Raw genomic sequence first — 13,607 nt, 5'->3', positions numbered from 1 at the left:
CCTGTCATCCACATGGCTCAGAATAAAAGGGAGAAAAGAAAGAAAGAAAGAAGATAAAATGAAATAAAATAAAATAAGAAAGTTATTAAAATAAAAAATAATTAAAAATTTTTTTTAAAGTAATAAAAAAAAGAAGAAAGAGGAGAGGAACCAAAGCAAAAAACAAATCTACCAATGATAACAGGAGCTAAAAACGATACTAAAAAAACCAAACAAACAAAAAACGGACAGACAGAATCCTAGGACAAATGGTAAAAGCAAAGCTATACAGACAAAATCACACACAGAAACATACACATACACACTCACAAAAAGAGAAAAATGGAAAAAAAAAAAAATATATATATCGTTGCTCCCAAAGTCCACGTCCTCAATTTGGGATAATTTGTTGTCTACTCAGGTATTCCACAGATGCACGGTACATCCAGTTGATTGTGGAGATTTAGTCTGCTGCTCCTGAGGCTGCTGGGAGAGATTTCCCTTTCTCTTCTTTGTTCTCACAGCTCCTGGGGTTCAGTTTTGGATTTGGCCCCGTCTCTGCGTGTAGGTCACCTGAGGGTGTCTTTTCTTCGCTCAGACAGGACAGAGTTAAAGGAGCAGCTGATTCATGGACTCTGGCTCACTCAGGACAGGGGGAGGGAGGGGTACAGAGTGTGGGGTAAGCCTGCGGCGGCAGAGGCCAGTGTAACATTACAACAGCCTGAGGTGCCGTGTGTTCTCCCAGGGAAGTTGTCCCTGGGTCACGGGACCCTGCCAGTGGCGGGCTGCACAGGCTCCCGGGAGGGGAGGTGTGGATAGTGACCTGTGCTTTCACACAGGCTTCTTGGTGGCTGCAGCAGCAGACTTAGCATTCATGCCCGTCTCTGGGGTCCGCGTTGTTAGCTGTGGCTTGCGCCCATCTCTGGAGCTCGTTTAGGCAGTGCTCTTAATCCCCTCTCCTCATGCACCAGGAAACAAAGAGGCAAGAAAAAGTCTCCTGCCTCTTCGACAGCTCCAGACCTTTTCCCGGACTCCCTCCGGGCTAGCTGGGGTGCACTGGCCCCCTTCAGGCTGTGTTCACGCAGCCAACCCCAGTCCTCTCCCTGGGATCTGACCTTCGAAGCCCGAGCCTCAGCTCCCAGTGCCTGCCCACCCCGGCGGGTGAACAGACAAGCCTCTCGGGCTGGTGAGTGCTGGTCAGCACCGATCCTCTGTGTGGGAATCTCTCCACTTTGCCCTCCGCACCCCTGTGGCTGCACTCTCCTCCGTGGCTCCAAAGCTTCCCCCCTCCGCCACCAGCAGTCTCCGCCCGCAAAGGGCCTCCCTAGTGTGGAAAGTGGAAACTTTTCCTCCTTCACAGCTCCCTCCCACTGGTGCAGGTCCCATCCCTATTCTTTTGTCTCTGTTTTTTCTTTTTAATTTTGCCTTACCCAGGTACGTGGGGAGTTTCTTGCCTTTTGGGAGTTCTGAGGTCTTCTGCCAGCATTCAGTAGGTGTTCTGTAGGAGTTGTTCCACATGTAGATGTATTTCTGGGGAGGAAGGTGATCTGCACGTCTTACTCCTCTGCCATCTGGAAGCTCCTCCTGCATTTATCCTCATAATCTTGGTGTCCATGAATGTAAAATTTTTTAATATTTATTTATTTATTTATTTATGTTTGGCTGCACTGGGTCTTCGTTGCTGCGCGCGGGCTTTCTCTAGTTGCGGCGAGCGGGGTCTACTCTTTGCTGCGGTGTGCAGGCTTCTCATTGCAATGGCTTCTCTTGTGGAGCATGGCCTCTAGGCACATGGGCTTCAGTACTCGTGGCACACGAGTACTGTGTGCCAATGACTGTGTTGTATAACCTTTGGCAAGTTTTGAGTTTCAGTGGGCCCATTCACAAAATGAGGGTAAATCATAAGATCCAGATTGTTGTGAGCTTCAGATGAGTTAAAACATACAAAGTGGTTAGAACATTGCCTGGCACAAATTAGTGCCACAATAAAAGTTAGTTTAACACACTATAATATTATCACTATCACTATTACTACTACTACGACAAGAGCAGTACATTTAAAATATGATGTAATATGGATAACTCATAAGAACTGTATGTCTATGATTAGAATGAAATCCATAGGGTGTTTTATAAAGTGTCTTTCTGAAAGAAACAAATGAGGGGAAAATAATTCAGTTTCACAAAATCTTTGCTAGAAAGGGTAATGAAAATGGATGATTATAACAGTAGTAACAGGAGAAATCTGGCTCTATTCTTAGCAGTGTGTCTGTATTAACACACTAAATATTCACAAAGACCACACGAGGTTAATACTGTTATCTAATTTACAAATGAGGAAACTAAGCATAGAGAGGTTAATTAAATAGCAAGGAAGGGGGGTGATCAAGATTCAACTCCATGCTGTCTTGCTCTACAGCATCTTGATATGACTATGATACTACAAATTTCTTCACTCACTCACTCACCGAAAGGTTAAATTGCTAACTTGCTATATCCCAAGGATTGTGTTTAGAATTATGGATAACTTAAGATACAATTACCTTCCTTGAGAAGCTCACAGACTCATTGGGAATAAATACAAATAAACACACAGTTAGTGACCTACACACAGGTAGGTGTCAATTACTGAATACTTATTATATGTTAGGCACTTTGCTAAGTGTTTTACGTTTATTAGTTATCCTAACTTAATTCTTACAGCAACTCTACAGAACCAGGTTCTATTATCATTTCAGTCTTATAAATTAAAAAACAAAAAAACCCTGAGGCTTAGAAGGACTAAATATAGGCTTTTGATTTCTTTGCTACACTGACTGTGGTATCTTACATTCTTTAAGAGCTCAGTTAGAACACTGTGAGCAAACAGAAGAAAGAGGACTCAGCACGTGGGGCAGAGGTGGTGGGCATCATTTTGAATTATATCTTGAAAAACAAACAGTAACTCTTCTGTCTGAAAGTGGGAAGGGCATACCAGACAGAAGAAAAAGCATACGCAAAATCATGAGAGCAAGAAATAGCCTAGAATATTCAGATAAAAGAGGTAGTTCTATGCAAGTGGAGAGCAGGGGTATTACAAGTCGGGAGTAAGAGGTGAGTCATATATGGTACGCTGGCCCCAGACTGAGAAGTTCTCTATATATCATACAAAGGAGTCTGCACTTTGTTCTGTAGGAAGTGAGGAGCCAGGGAAGGATCTTAAGAATCTGAGTAAAGAGATCAGATATATACATCTTTATGCAACATAATTAGCAGCAGTGTGGAGGCTGCACTGGAAGAAGTGATTATATGAACAGGGTCCAAAAGCTTTGCAGCTACAAAAGGGATGCACTACAAGAGATGTAGAGTGAGGCTTCATCAACAAAATATTATAACTTATAAATAGAATTCTTGAAGGCTGCTATTACACAAAGGACTTTAAAAAAAGATTATACTATTTGTTTTTCTTTACTTTTTCAGAGTAAACTGTCTTTTTGCAGAGCCTTGTCCTAGGAGTCAGGAGACTCAGATTCTAGATCTGTCCTTGCATCATTAAACAACTAACAGTGTTTCATATATTGATATAAGATAAAGTGGCCATTTGCTCTTATTTGGAAAACAAATGAAATTATTTTTTTGGAATCTTCAGAAGAAATGTGAACACAAAATATTGTATCATGTTTTTAACTAGTTGTTTTCTTTATTAGCAAACTGAGGCTCTTCTTTTCCAAATATATTTCTTTATAATTTTTAAACTAAAAACCTAAAATGTTCCTATTTTAATAAGCACAACTGCTAAAATACAAAGTGACTGGTACTCAGGTTAATTTGAATTCATATAGAACAAGCGAAGGACAGATAAGATGCAATGTCTTACTCAAAATGGCTGAAAAACTAGAAGTCAATTCAGTTAAGATTATCTAAGTTGAGTGTCAAAGTGAACAAGAAGCAGTTCCAAAAGTTCAAAAAAGCAACTATATTCAAGAAAATGTTCATTAAATACTTACCTTAGTAATAATCCTATAAGTAATGAATGTTTCAATTGTAGTAACATGGCTTTCAGGTTCATCAACTGTAATGAAAAGATCTTTCAAATCTGGCTCATCTTCAAACTTGACTTGGTTTATCATTGATAAAGGGGATGTTGGCATCACAGGGCTGAAGGAATTCATGTCCATCAATGAGGCATCCTAGGAATAAAACAATCAAAAATTAATATCTATAAGGAATAAAAAGTTAAAATCCTCTTTTTCTTAGGCACGACAAATACTAATCAAATATGTCAAGAACAAAAAGGATAACTGGACTCCTGCTTAAATAAGGTATATGGAATATGTATTTTTATCTCTGCTTCTTCTCAAAATCCCACTTTAAAAATGACAGTAAAGAAACAAAGACAGAACAAGACAAAAAGTCATAAAAAGGCATAAACCCTCAAGGTAAAAAGAAGAGACTAAGCAAACAAAGTTAACTACTGTTTTGGAAACTGATGGTTGAGTGGTAACTGAAAAGCAGTGCAGAAACAGCTAGAGTAAATGTAGGAGAGAATGGTAGACCAGGAAAAAGAAGGCACATTTATGACACAGGATCACAGCGACACTCAAGAATTAGAGGTGCCAGGAACCTGTGGACATAGAATGCTGGAAGAGTTAAACCAGAGGATTGGTTGAAAAGCTCATAAAACAAAAAAGGAGTTAGTACCTCAGATTCCCTCACCTACCCCATGCAATCAGGTGACTTTTCTTCCCCAATTTTGCAAAAAACCTGGAAATTTGCTTTCTGGAGTGTCTCTGAACTCAAGAGCACCAGGCAGGATGGAGGGAGAGAGAGGCTCTATGAAAATACAGATATCACGGGAAAGTCCTACATACCAGAGGAAACGATATCCAGCCCTTTCCCCTCATTTGGCCCCAAGAACGTGGGCAGCAAGATGTTGAATGTCTACTCAGCTTGTCAGTACCTGGTGCGGGAACTACCGAACATCTCAACATGTGGAAAGCCTCTGATGTGAAAGATTCACAAATAAAGAAACAAAGAGAATACAGGAAGCAGACAGAATAGAGAATATAATGCTTTAAAAATAGATGAACTCATTAGCGATAAGAATGATATCAAATTCATGAATAAAACAGGTGTTATTTTTCAAAAAAATTCAGAGAACAACAGGAAAACCAATAAAAAAGGAGACTCGTGAAAGTTGAAATATGATGGAAGGATAAAAACTCAAGCGGAAGTTCAAAAGATTTAACTTGAGAACTAAGCTGAACCAAAAGAACATGGGATGGAAAAGGAGAGAGAAGTATTTTTAAAAATTAGAGGATCCAGGTAGATAGTACCTGAATGAACAGAATTCCAGAAAATGAAGAAGGAAAATGTCCTCTGAATTGAAGTATTTCCAGGTTGACAGGGCCTAGCAGGCCTCCTCAAAATGAAGAGGACAGTAGTGGGGTGGGTAGTATCCCTACAAGCATCTATCACCATGCCATTTCATACCAGTGGGGATTTTCAATTCCTAAAAGCTTCCAGAGAGACTATAAATAGGTAAAATACAATAGGAATGGCTTCAGATTTCTCAGTGGTAACACTGGAAACTAAATGATAATAAAATAGCATCTTCAAAATTTTTAGAGGAAAATATTTCCTACCTAGAATTATATACATAGCCAAACTGTCATTCAAGTATACAGGTAGAATGAAGCCATTTCAGATAGGAAAGATTTCAAAAACTGACTTTCCATGTACCCATTCTTACACATTCTTTGGAAAACTCTTCACTTTTCCAAAATAAGGGCATATACCAAGAAAGAAGAAATATATCTGAAAGTAAGAGATTCAACATAGAAGAGAACTAAAGGAAATTCCTTGGATGACAGTGAAAGAACAGACTTAGAGAACAACCTATACAGACTACAGCAGAAAGACTCCGGGGGGCAAGGAGATGAAGAGGGAAAGAATAAAGGAAGAGAGGGAGGAAGGAAAGAGAAAGAGCAAAGGAAAAAGAGAAAGAGAATGAGGGAAGGAGGGAGGGAGGGAGAAAGGAAGGGAGGGAGAAAGGAAGGAAGGGAGGAGGGAAGTGGGGAGGGAGGGAGGCTGACAGAATACCTGATACATTTAAGCATAATGAAAGGAAGCATGCTATATTAGATTTTGTAGATGAATTGGTGCAAAAAAGCCAAGAGGCAGAGAAAACAAGAGAGGGAGAAAGGGAGGGCCTAAAATAAAGGAATGAATGAATGATGAACTCTAAAGAAAACAAAAGGTACAAGTATGAAAAATGTAATCATAGTTCATTACATGGCTTAACTGTGAATAAAAATAAATTGTTCTTAATACTGAATTTAACTAAACATGGTGATACAGTTATATTAAGATAATGGGGGGAAAAACATATGTATATGTTAGAAGGAAGGAGACATTGCCTATAAAACAGTTTCAAACATGCCAATACCATGAAGGAAAAGGAAGATGAGGAACTGTTCCAGACTGATGCAGACCAAAGAGACACAAGAGCCAAAGCAACATATGATTTTGGATTGGATTCTGTTCCAAAGGAGAAGAGGCTTTGTTTTTTCTCTCTAAATGATATTATTGGGACAACTGAAAATTTTGAAAGGGTCTGTGGATTAGAATATAGTATTATGTCAATATTAATTTCCTGATTTGCATACTTATACTGTGATTACGCAGGAGAGTGTCCTTATTTTCAAAAAATATACACAGATTTAATTAGGAGTAATAAAACATGTCTCTAATTTACTCAACTTGCACACACACAGAGAAAACAAATGTTGTGAAATGGTAATAACTGGGAAATCTAGATTCTTTGTGGTATTCTTGCAACACTTCTCCAAGTTTGCAATTATTTCAAAATAAAAAGTATATTTATAGTTTTCAAAAGTCAAATCATCTGACAAGGCTTAAAATAAAACGAAACAAATTTAAGAAGCAGCATCACATGCTCCACTATTGCTATTACCAGTTCATGCTCCTCAGAAGCAAATTCAGAACTCTATTAGCTAGTTTTGTTCCTTGTTACCTTCCTTATTTCAAAATAACATATATTTTCTTTTTTCTTTAATTTTTCAATTTTCATATTATCAGTAGGTTTCCTACTAAGGAGGATGAAGAGTATTTATTTAAGCCAATTAATTATATGAGTATAGACTCAGAATCCTATTTTACTCAATGGGTTATAATCCATTAATATAATTTATTTTGATGTTCTAAGTGTCCAAAATTTCCCTAGTAGGAGCTCCTTAAAGCTGGCATCTGTGTGTTTTTGATATGTCTTCATTATTCCTTGAGCACTTTATTTTCTGGCATAGCAAGATGTTTCAGATTTATGTTATATTTTCCCTGCCCCAGTCATGGAATCAGACATTTCTCCAAGGAGCTCTGGTTTCTTTTAGAGGAGACTGGTATTTAGAAAACAAGATATAAATGCTAGAAAATATATGTATATTAGGCATGATTTAGACCAAGGAATAGAGGACAAATTACAGTTGAGTTGATCAGACACACAAAAACATGGAGACAATAAATGTCTTGCAACAAAAGTTTAGTGAAACAAATTATGGTATATACCTACAATAGGATACAATAAAGTCTATCCATATACTAGAATACAATAAAGTGATTAATATATTAGAAGAATATATAGTAACTTGGAAAAAGATTCCCAGTATGGTATTAAGAGAAAATATTAGCTTATAAAATTTGTATTCAACTAGATTCTAATGCATGTACGTGTATTTATGTGTGTGTATGACAGAGGGGGATCAGAGGGTAGGAGAGAAAAAGTGAGAAATAGTGCACTCACGATATGCGTGCACTCATGAACTTAGAAGCTATACAAAAAAGTTAACAGAAGTTATTCCAGGTGTTGGGATTGCTGTTGAGTTTAAAATTTTCCTGTCTGAGTTGCTGTATTTCCAAATATTCTAAAATAAACGTGCATCATTTTGAAAAAAGGTTTTTAATTGTTTAGAGTCAACACTGTATCTAACGTGTTCAGAAACAGTAAGAACTACTGTAAAAAAAAAAATAGTAAAAACTACTGAAAAAACTACTGTGAAAAAAAAACAGTAAGTTAAAAGAGCTGTCTAGGGCCATTTTGGCAGAAGACCTTGGATTACATATTTGATTATCTGTTATTTTTTCTTAATTCAAAGTTGTATAGTCAAATATGAAATTTAAAAACATGTCCGGAATCACATGAAAATGGGATTGTCAAAATAAATTATGGGATGCTAACACAATGGAATACTAAGCAGCCATTAAAACCAGAATTTAGAGGTTTCAAATAAATGTGCAATCAGCATGTACAAAAATCTCTCTCAATTATCATTTCATATAAACAGTAGTTTTTTAAGTTGATGGGCAAATGTGCTTTAAATTTCACTGACAGTGCATACAACCATGTGCTTTGGCGTTCTTTGTAGTCACCCTCTTAACTCACCACAACCCACTTCTTTTACCTACTACATAATTTAGCATTCTATTTCTTCTGCTTAAAATGCATCCTTTTGTAGAGTGGAAAAGATCTGCCTGAATTTATAAAGGCTCACAATTCCAATGAGTGTAGTGTGGTGTCATAAAAATATGCTTCAATATCTAGCAAAGGAAGAAAATTACAGGCTGAAATTTAGCAACATCCAAGATTTCAGTAGAAGGATGTAAATTACTATGAATCACTCAAAAACATTCTTAAAACCTCAATAAAAGTGACTATCCAAAGAGTTTTATATTCGCTTCAAAAAAAGGAAAGAAAATATACTGACAATACTTAAAAGATTTACATTTGGACACGAATAAGTAAAGACAATAAGTGTTTGAGAAGATCCAAAGAAGTAACTGACCAAAAAGAACTTCATTTAACTTTTTGTGGTTGATGCTTTTCAGGAGAAATGGATGGTTAAAATTTGTTCTTTCCAAACAAAGTTCTTACTTCCACAATAACGCATGCCTCCTTCTCCTGCTAGTTCTCTCTGTCTTTCTCCCCGTCCTCAATCTCATTTATACATTCGTTCATTCTCAGCATTTGGATATACAACCATTATCCTATGATATTTCACACAATGAAAATACATCTTTTCATTTTTTTTCTTCAAGAGATTAAAGCAGAAGGGAAATTATTTGCATGGTAAATCTCTACTTCTTAAATAACACTGAATACCTTTCTTATAGCTAGCATAGTGAAAACACACTCACACAGGCACACACCAAAAAATCTTGGGATGGTTTCAGGCTGAGATTTGAATATGTATAATAGAGAAGTAAGCCAAATTGTCACAGGAAGTCATTGTCTTTTATCCTTACTGCAAATCAACACATTCACTGTAAGAGAAACCATTTAAGTGACTTTGCTGAAATGAATGGACATTAGCACTGTGCTAGCATAATACTGAAATTTGTTGACAAAGTCACTTACAAATTAAGGGTAAGTTCTCTTTGTTCTTATTTTTGGTTTATTATAAGCATTTGTTGTGGGTTGAACCATGTCCTCCCAAAATTCATATGTTGAGGTCCCCCAGTACCTCAGAATGCGACCTTATTTGGTGACAGGGTCTTTACAGAGGCAATCAAGTTAAAATGAGGTCACTGGAGTGGGTCCTGATGCAATATGACTGGTATCTGTATAAAAAAGGGGAAATTTGGACATAGACATTCATAGAGGGAAAACATGAGACATAGGGAGAAGACAGCCATCTACAAGCCAAGTGGAGAGACTGGGAACAGATCCTTCCCTCACTGCCCTCAGAAGGAACCAATCCTGCTGACACCTTAATTTCAGATTCTAGCTTCCAGAACTGTGAGAAAATAAATTTCCGGCTGTTTAAGACACCTAGTCTGTGGTACTTTGTTACGGTAGCCCTAGCAAATGAACAGCATTTCTGTATATAGAGTGGTACATAATAAATATTTAAGGAAGGAAACAAGGATAGAAAGGAAGGAAGGAATTATAATTAAAATATTTCATCCTTGCTCCATTAATTTTTTTTACAGGTTAACAATCAACTTCAGTAATTTCTGAGAAATGTTTTTTGCCTCCCACTTTTAATTCTATTAGATGGTTCCAACGTTCTACTATTGAAATAAATAAAATACAGAGCTGAAATTTAAAACAAACAATGACTTGCCAATATTTGAGTGCTCAGGAAATAAACTCCAAAAGAAACAGGTTAAAAGGTGAGATATGATCTCTCTAAGAGGTGTCCTTCCTTAATATCCTTCACTAAGATGCTACTCGGGAACATCTCATAAATATAACATGAATTACTCTGATAATACTAAATTGCAACCACCATCTGTGCACAAACAACTATTTTCTTTTTACAAGTAGAGGGAAAAAAATCAATGTGAGAAGTGTGATAAATCAGAATACTGGCATGAAAAGGCCATGCAAATAAAATTGCTGATGTACAAGAAACACGTACACCAAGAGACATCTGGTAAAAAGCAACTTAAAGTGGAAGGAGTTTGAGAAACCATGTTGTTATGAGGGACACTCATCTTGATGGGCCTAAATTTAGACTTACCAGCTGTGTTTTGGTTTACAACTCTTTCCAATCTGCCTGCTTATAATAATAATAAAAAATTAGAAAGGCCTTCTGTGGAACACTGTTGGAAATGTGATTGGGGGAAAAGCCAGCCTATGTCGTGTTCTATAAAGGGGCATACAACACTCAATAATCTTGTTTGACATAATTTCCAGTGCTATGTAGTATATATACCCTTGTATGCATATATCATAATCTATTTATTCATTTTTCTGTTTCTATTTTCTAACAGTGTTGCTTGGAATATACTTGGATTTTTTCAGGTTTTGTGCACTATGAAGTTATATACTGACCACAGATATGTTTCACATAATTTTGTTTGACATAATTTTCCACTCTGGCAAAAAAAAAAAACTGGTATATTAAAAGAAAAAGTCTCTGTAGTTAGGCAGAACTAAACTTAATTCAAGTTTACATATATATACAGCTGTGTGAACCTGGTCAAGTCACGTTACTTTTCTGAGATTCAGTAACATCAGAGAGGTCATATCTCACCTTGGATCACAGAGGATAAAAAGAGATGAATAAATGTGGGGTATACGTTGTCTCCTTGAAACCTTCATGTGAATTATATAAACCTTACCATGACCCCACAGAGTATGTTCTATTTCTTTCCCTTTTATAAACCAGCTAGCAATACTATTGAGTAGGTACTCTTTTACCTCTTGTTTTCCAATGAGGAAATAGGTTAAATCACTTGTTCAAACTCTTAACTGCTATTAAGTAGAGGAACCAGCATGTGACCACCACCTAACTGCCAGTAAGTCAAACGTACTGGGAGTTGTCACTGAATTCAATTTTCAGTTTCCCACAAAATTAAACAGAAATCTAAAGCAGGAATAAATCAATCTCTATGGTTAAAATATAGTCATGTAGTGGACAAAACCTAAGGAAGTACAAAAACATTCAAGGCAGCCCGTAAGAATGGATAGATAAATTGTGGTATATGCATACAAGGCTTTATATATATATATAAAACACAGCAATGAAAATCAATTACAACTTCATGTAAGGCCATTGATAAATATCACAAACTAAATATTAGAAGAAAAAAGATCAAATCAGAGAAGAATTCACACAGGACAACATCATTTTTTAAAGTCCTAAAACATACAAGGTCCAAATTCACATAAATCCTTAACAAATAGTGCTTCAAGATACATATACAGATCTCCCTTGACTTACAATGGGTTTACATCCCAATAAACCCATTGTTAATTGAAAATATCATAAATCAAAAATTTATTTAATACACCTAACCTACCAAACATCATAGCTTAGTCTAGACTATCTTAAATGTGATCAGAACACTTACATTAGCCTACAGTTGGACAAAATTATCTAACACAAAGCCAGTTTTACAATATAGTGTTGAATATCTCATGTACTTTATTGAATGTTGTCTGAAAGTGAGAAACAAATGGTTTTATGGGTACAGAACGGCGTCAAGCGTATCTGTTGCTTCCCCTTGTGATCGTGTGGCTGACATGGAGCTGTGGCTCACTGCTGCTGCCCAGCACCAGGAAAGCTTATCTACCACTGCTCGAGAACAGATCAAAATTCACAATTCAAAGTATCGTTTCTACTGAATGTGTATCGCTTTTGCACCATAAAGTCTAAATATCATTAGTCAAACCATTTTAAGTTCAGGACCATCACTTTTATGAAAACCAAATGAATGATAAAAACAAAATTCAAATTATTATTTTCTTTTAAGCATGAGAGAGAGAAAGAATCTTGGAGAGGGCCACACAGGGAATGCATATACCTCATTTTATCATGCTTCACTTTATTGCACTTCACAGATACCATGTTTTTTACAAGGTTTGTGGCAACTTGGCATCGAACAAGTCTATAGGTGCCATTTTTCCAACAGCATTTGCTCACTTCATGTCTCTGTGTCACATTCTGGTAATTTTTGCAATACGACTTCAAACTTTTTCATTATTACTATATTAGTTATGGTGATCTGTGATCAGTGATCTTTGATGTTACACTGTGATTGTTTTGGGACATCACGAACCACGCCCATATAAGATGGTGAACTTGATGTTTGTGTTCTGACTGCTCCACCCACTGGTTGTTCCCCCATCTCTCTCCCTCTTCTTGAGCCTTGCTATTCGCTGAGATACAACAATACTGAAATTAGGCCAATAATAACCCTACCATGGCCACTAAGTGTTCAAGTGAAAGGAAGAGTCTCAAGACTCTCACTTTAAATCAAAAGCTAGGAATGATTAAGCTTAATGAGGAAGGCATGCTAAAAGTCAAGATAGGCTGAAAGCTAGGTCTTTTGTGCCAAACAGTTAGCCAAGCTGTGAATGCAAACAAAAACCTCTTGAAGGAAATTTAAAGTGCTACTCCAGTGAACACACAAATGATAAGAAGGTGAAACAGCCTTATTGCTGATATGGAGAAAATGTTAGTGGTCTGGATAGAAGACCAAACCAGTCACAACATTCCCTTAAACCAAAAACTAATGCAGAGCAAGGCTCTAACTCTCTTCAATTCTATGAAGTCTGAGAGAGGTGAGGAAGCTGCAGAAGAAAAGTCTGAAGTTTGCAGAGGCTGGTTTATGAGATTTAAGGAAAAAAGCCATCTCTATAACATAAAGTACAAGGTGAAGCAGCAACTGCTAATGTAGAAGCTGCAGCAAACTATCCAGAAGCTCCAGCTAAGATCATTAATGAAGGTTGCTACACTAAACAGATTTTCAATGAAGATGAAATAGCCTTATATTGGAAGAAGATGCCATCTAAGACTTTCATAGCTAGAGAGGAGAAGTCAATATCTGGTTTCAAAGCTCTTCTTAGTGGCTAATGCTGCTGGTGACTTTGAGGTCAATGCTCATTTACTATTCTGAAAATCTTAGGGCCCTTAAGAATTATGCTAAATTGACTCTGCCTATGCTCTATAAATGGAACCACAAAGCCTGGATGACAGCACATCTGTCTACAACATGGTTTACTGAATATTTTAAGCCCACTGTTGAGACCTACTGCTCAGAAAAAAAAAAAAAAATTCCTTTCAAAATACTACTGCTCTTTGACAATGCACCTGGTCACCCAAGAGCTCTGATGGAGATATACAGTG

At 36.9% G+C, this 13,607-nt stretch overlaps 1 protein-coding gene across 5 annotated transcripts in view; it reads right to left on the bottom strand.

Annotated features, from left to right (window-relative positions):
• Positions 1–13,607, bottom strand: part of SNX7 (sorting nexin 7) — a 97,647-nt gene that overhangs the window by 69,408 nt on the left and 14,632 nt on the right. For all 5 annotated transcript variants that reach the window (XM_067726991.1, XM_067726993.1, XM_067726994.1 and 2 more), the window contains exon 2: positions 3,963–4,145. In XM_067726991.1, the coding sequence (XP_067583092.1) occupies positions 3,963–4,145 (183 nt within the window). The remainder of the gene's footprint in view (positions 1–3,962; positions 4,146–13,607) is intronic.

Source organism: Pseudorca crassidens, chromosome 2 (genome assembly GCF_039906515.1).
Source record: "Pseudorca crassidens isolate mPseCra1 chromosome 2, mPseCra1.hap1, whole genome shotgun sequence".
NCBI lineage: Eukaryota > Metazoa > Chordata > Mammalia > Artiodactyla > Delphinidae > Pseudorca > Pseudorca crassidens.
The sequence above is the reverse complement of the archived record's forward strand: the minus strand, read 5'-3'. Positions and strand labels throughout refer to the sequence as shown.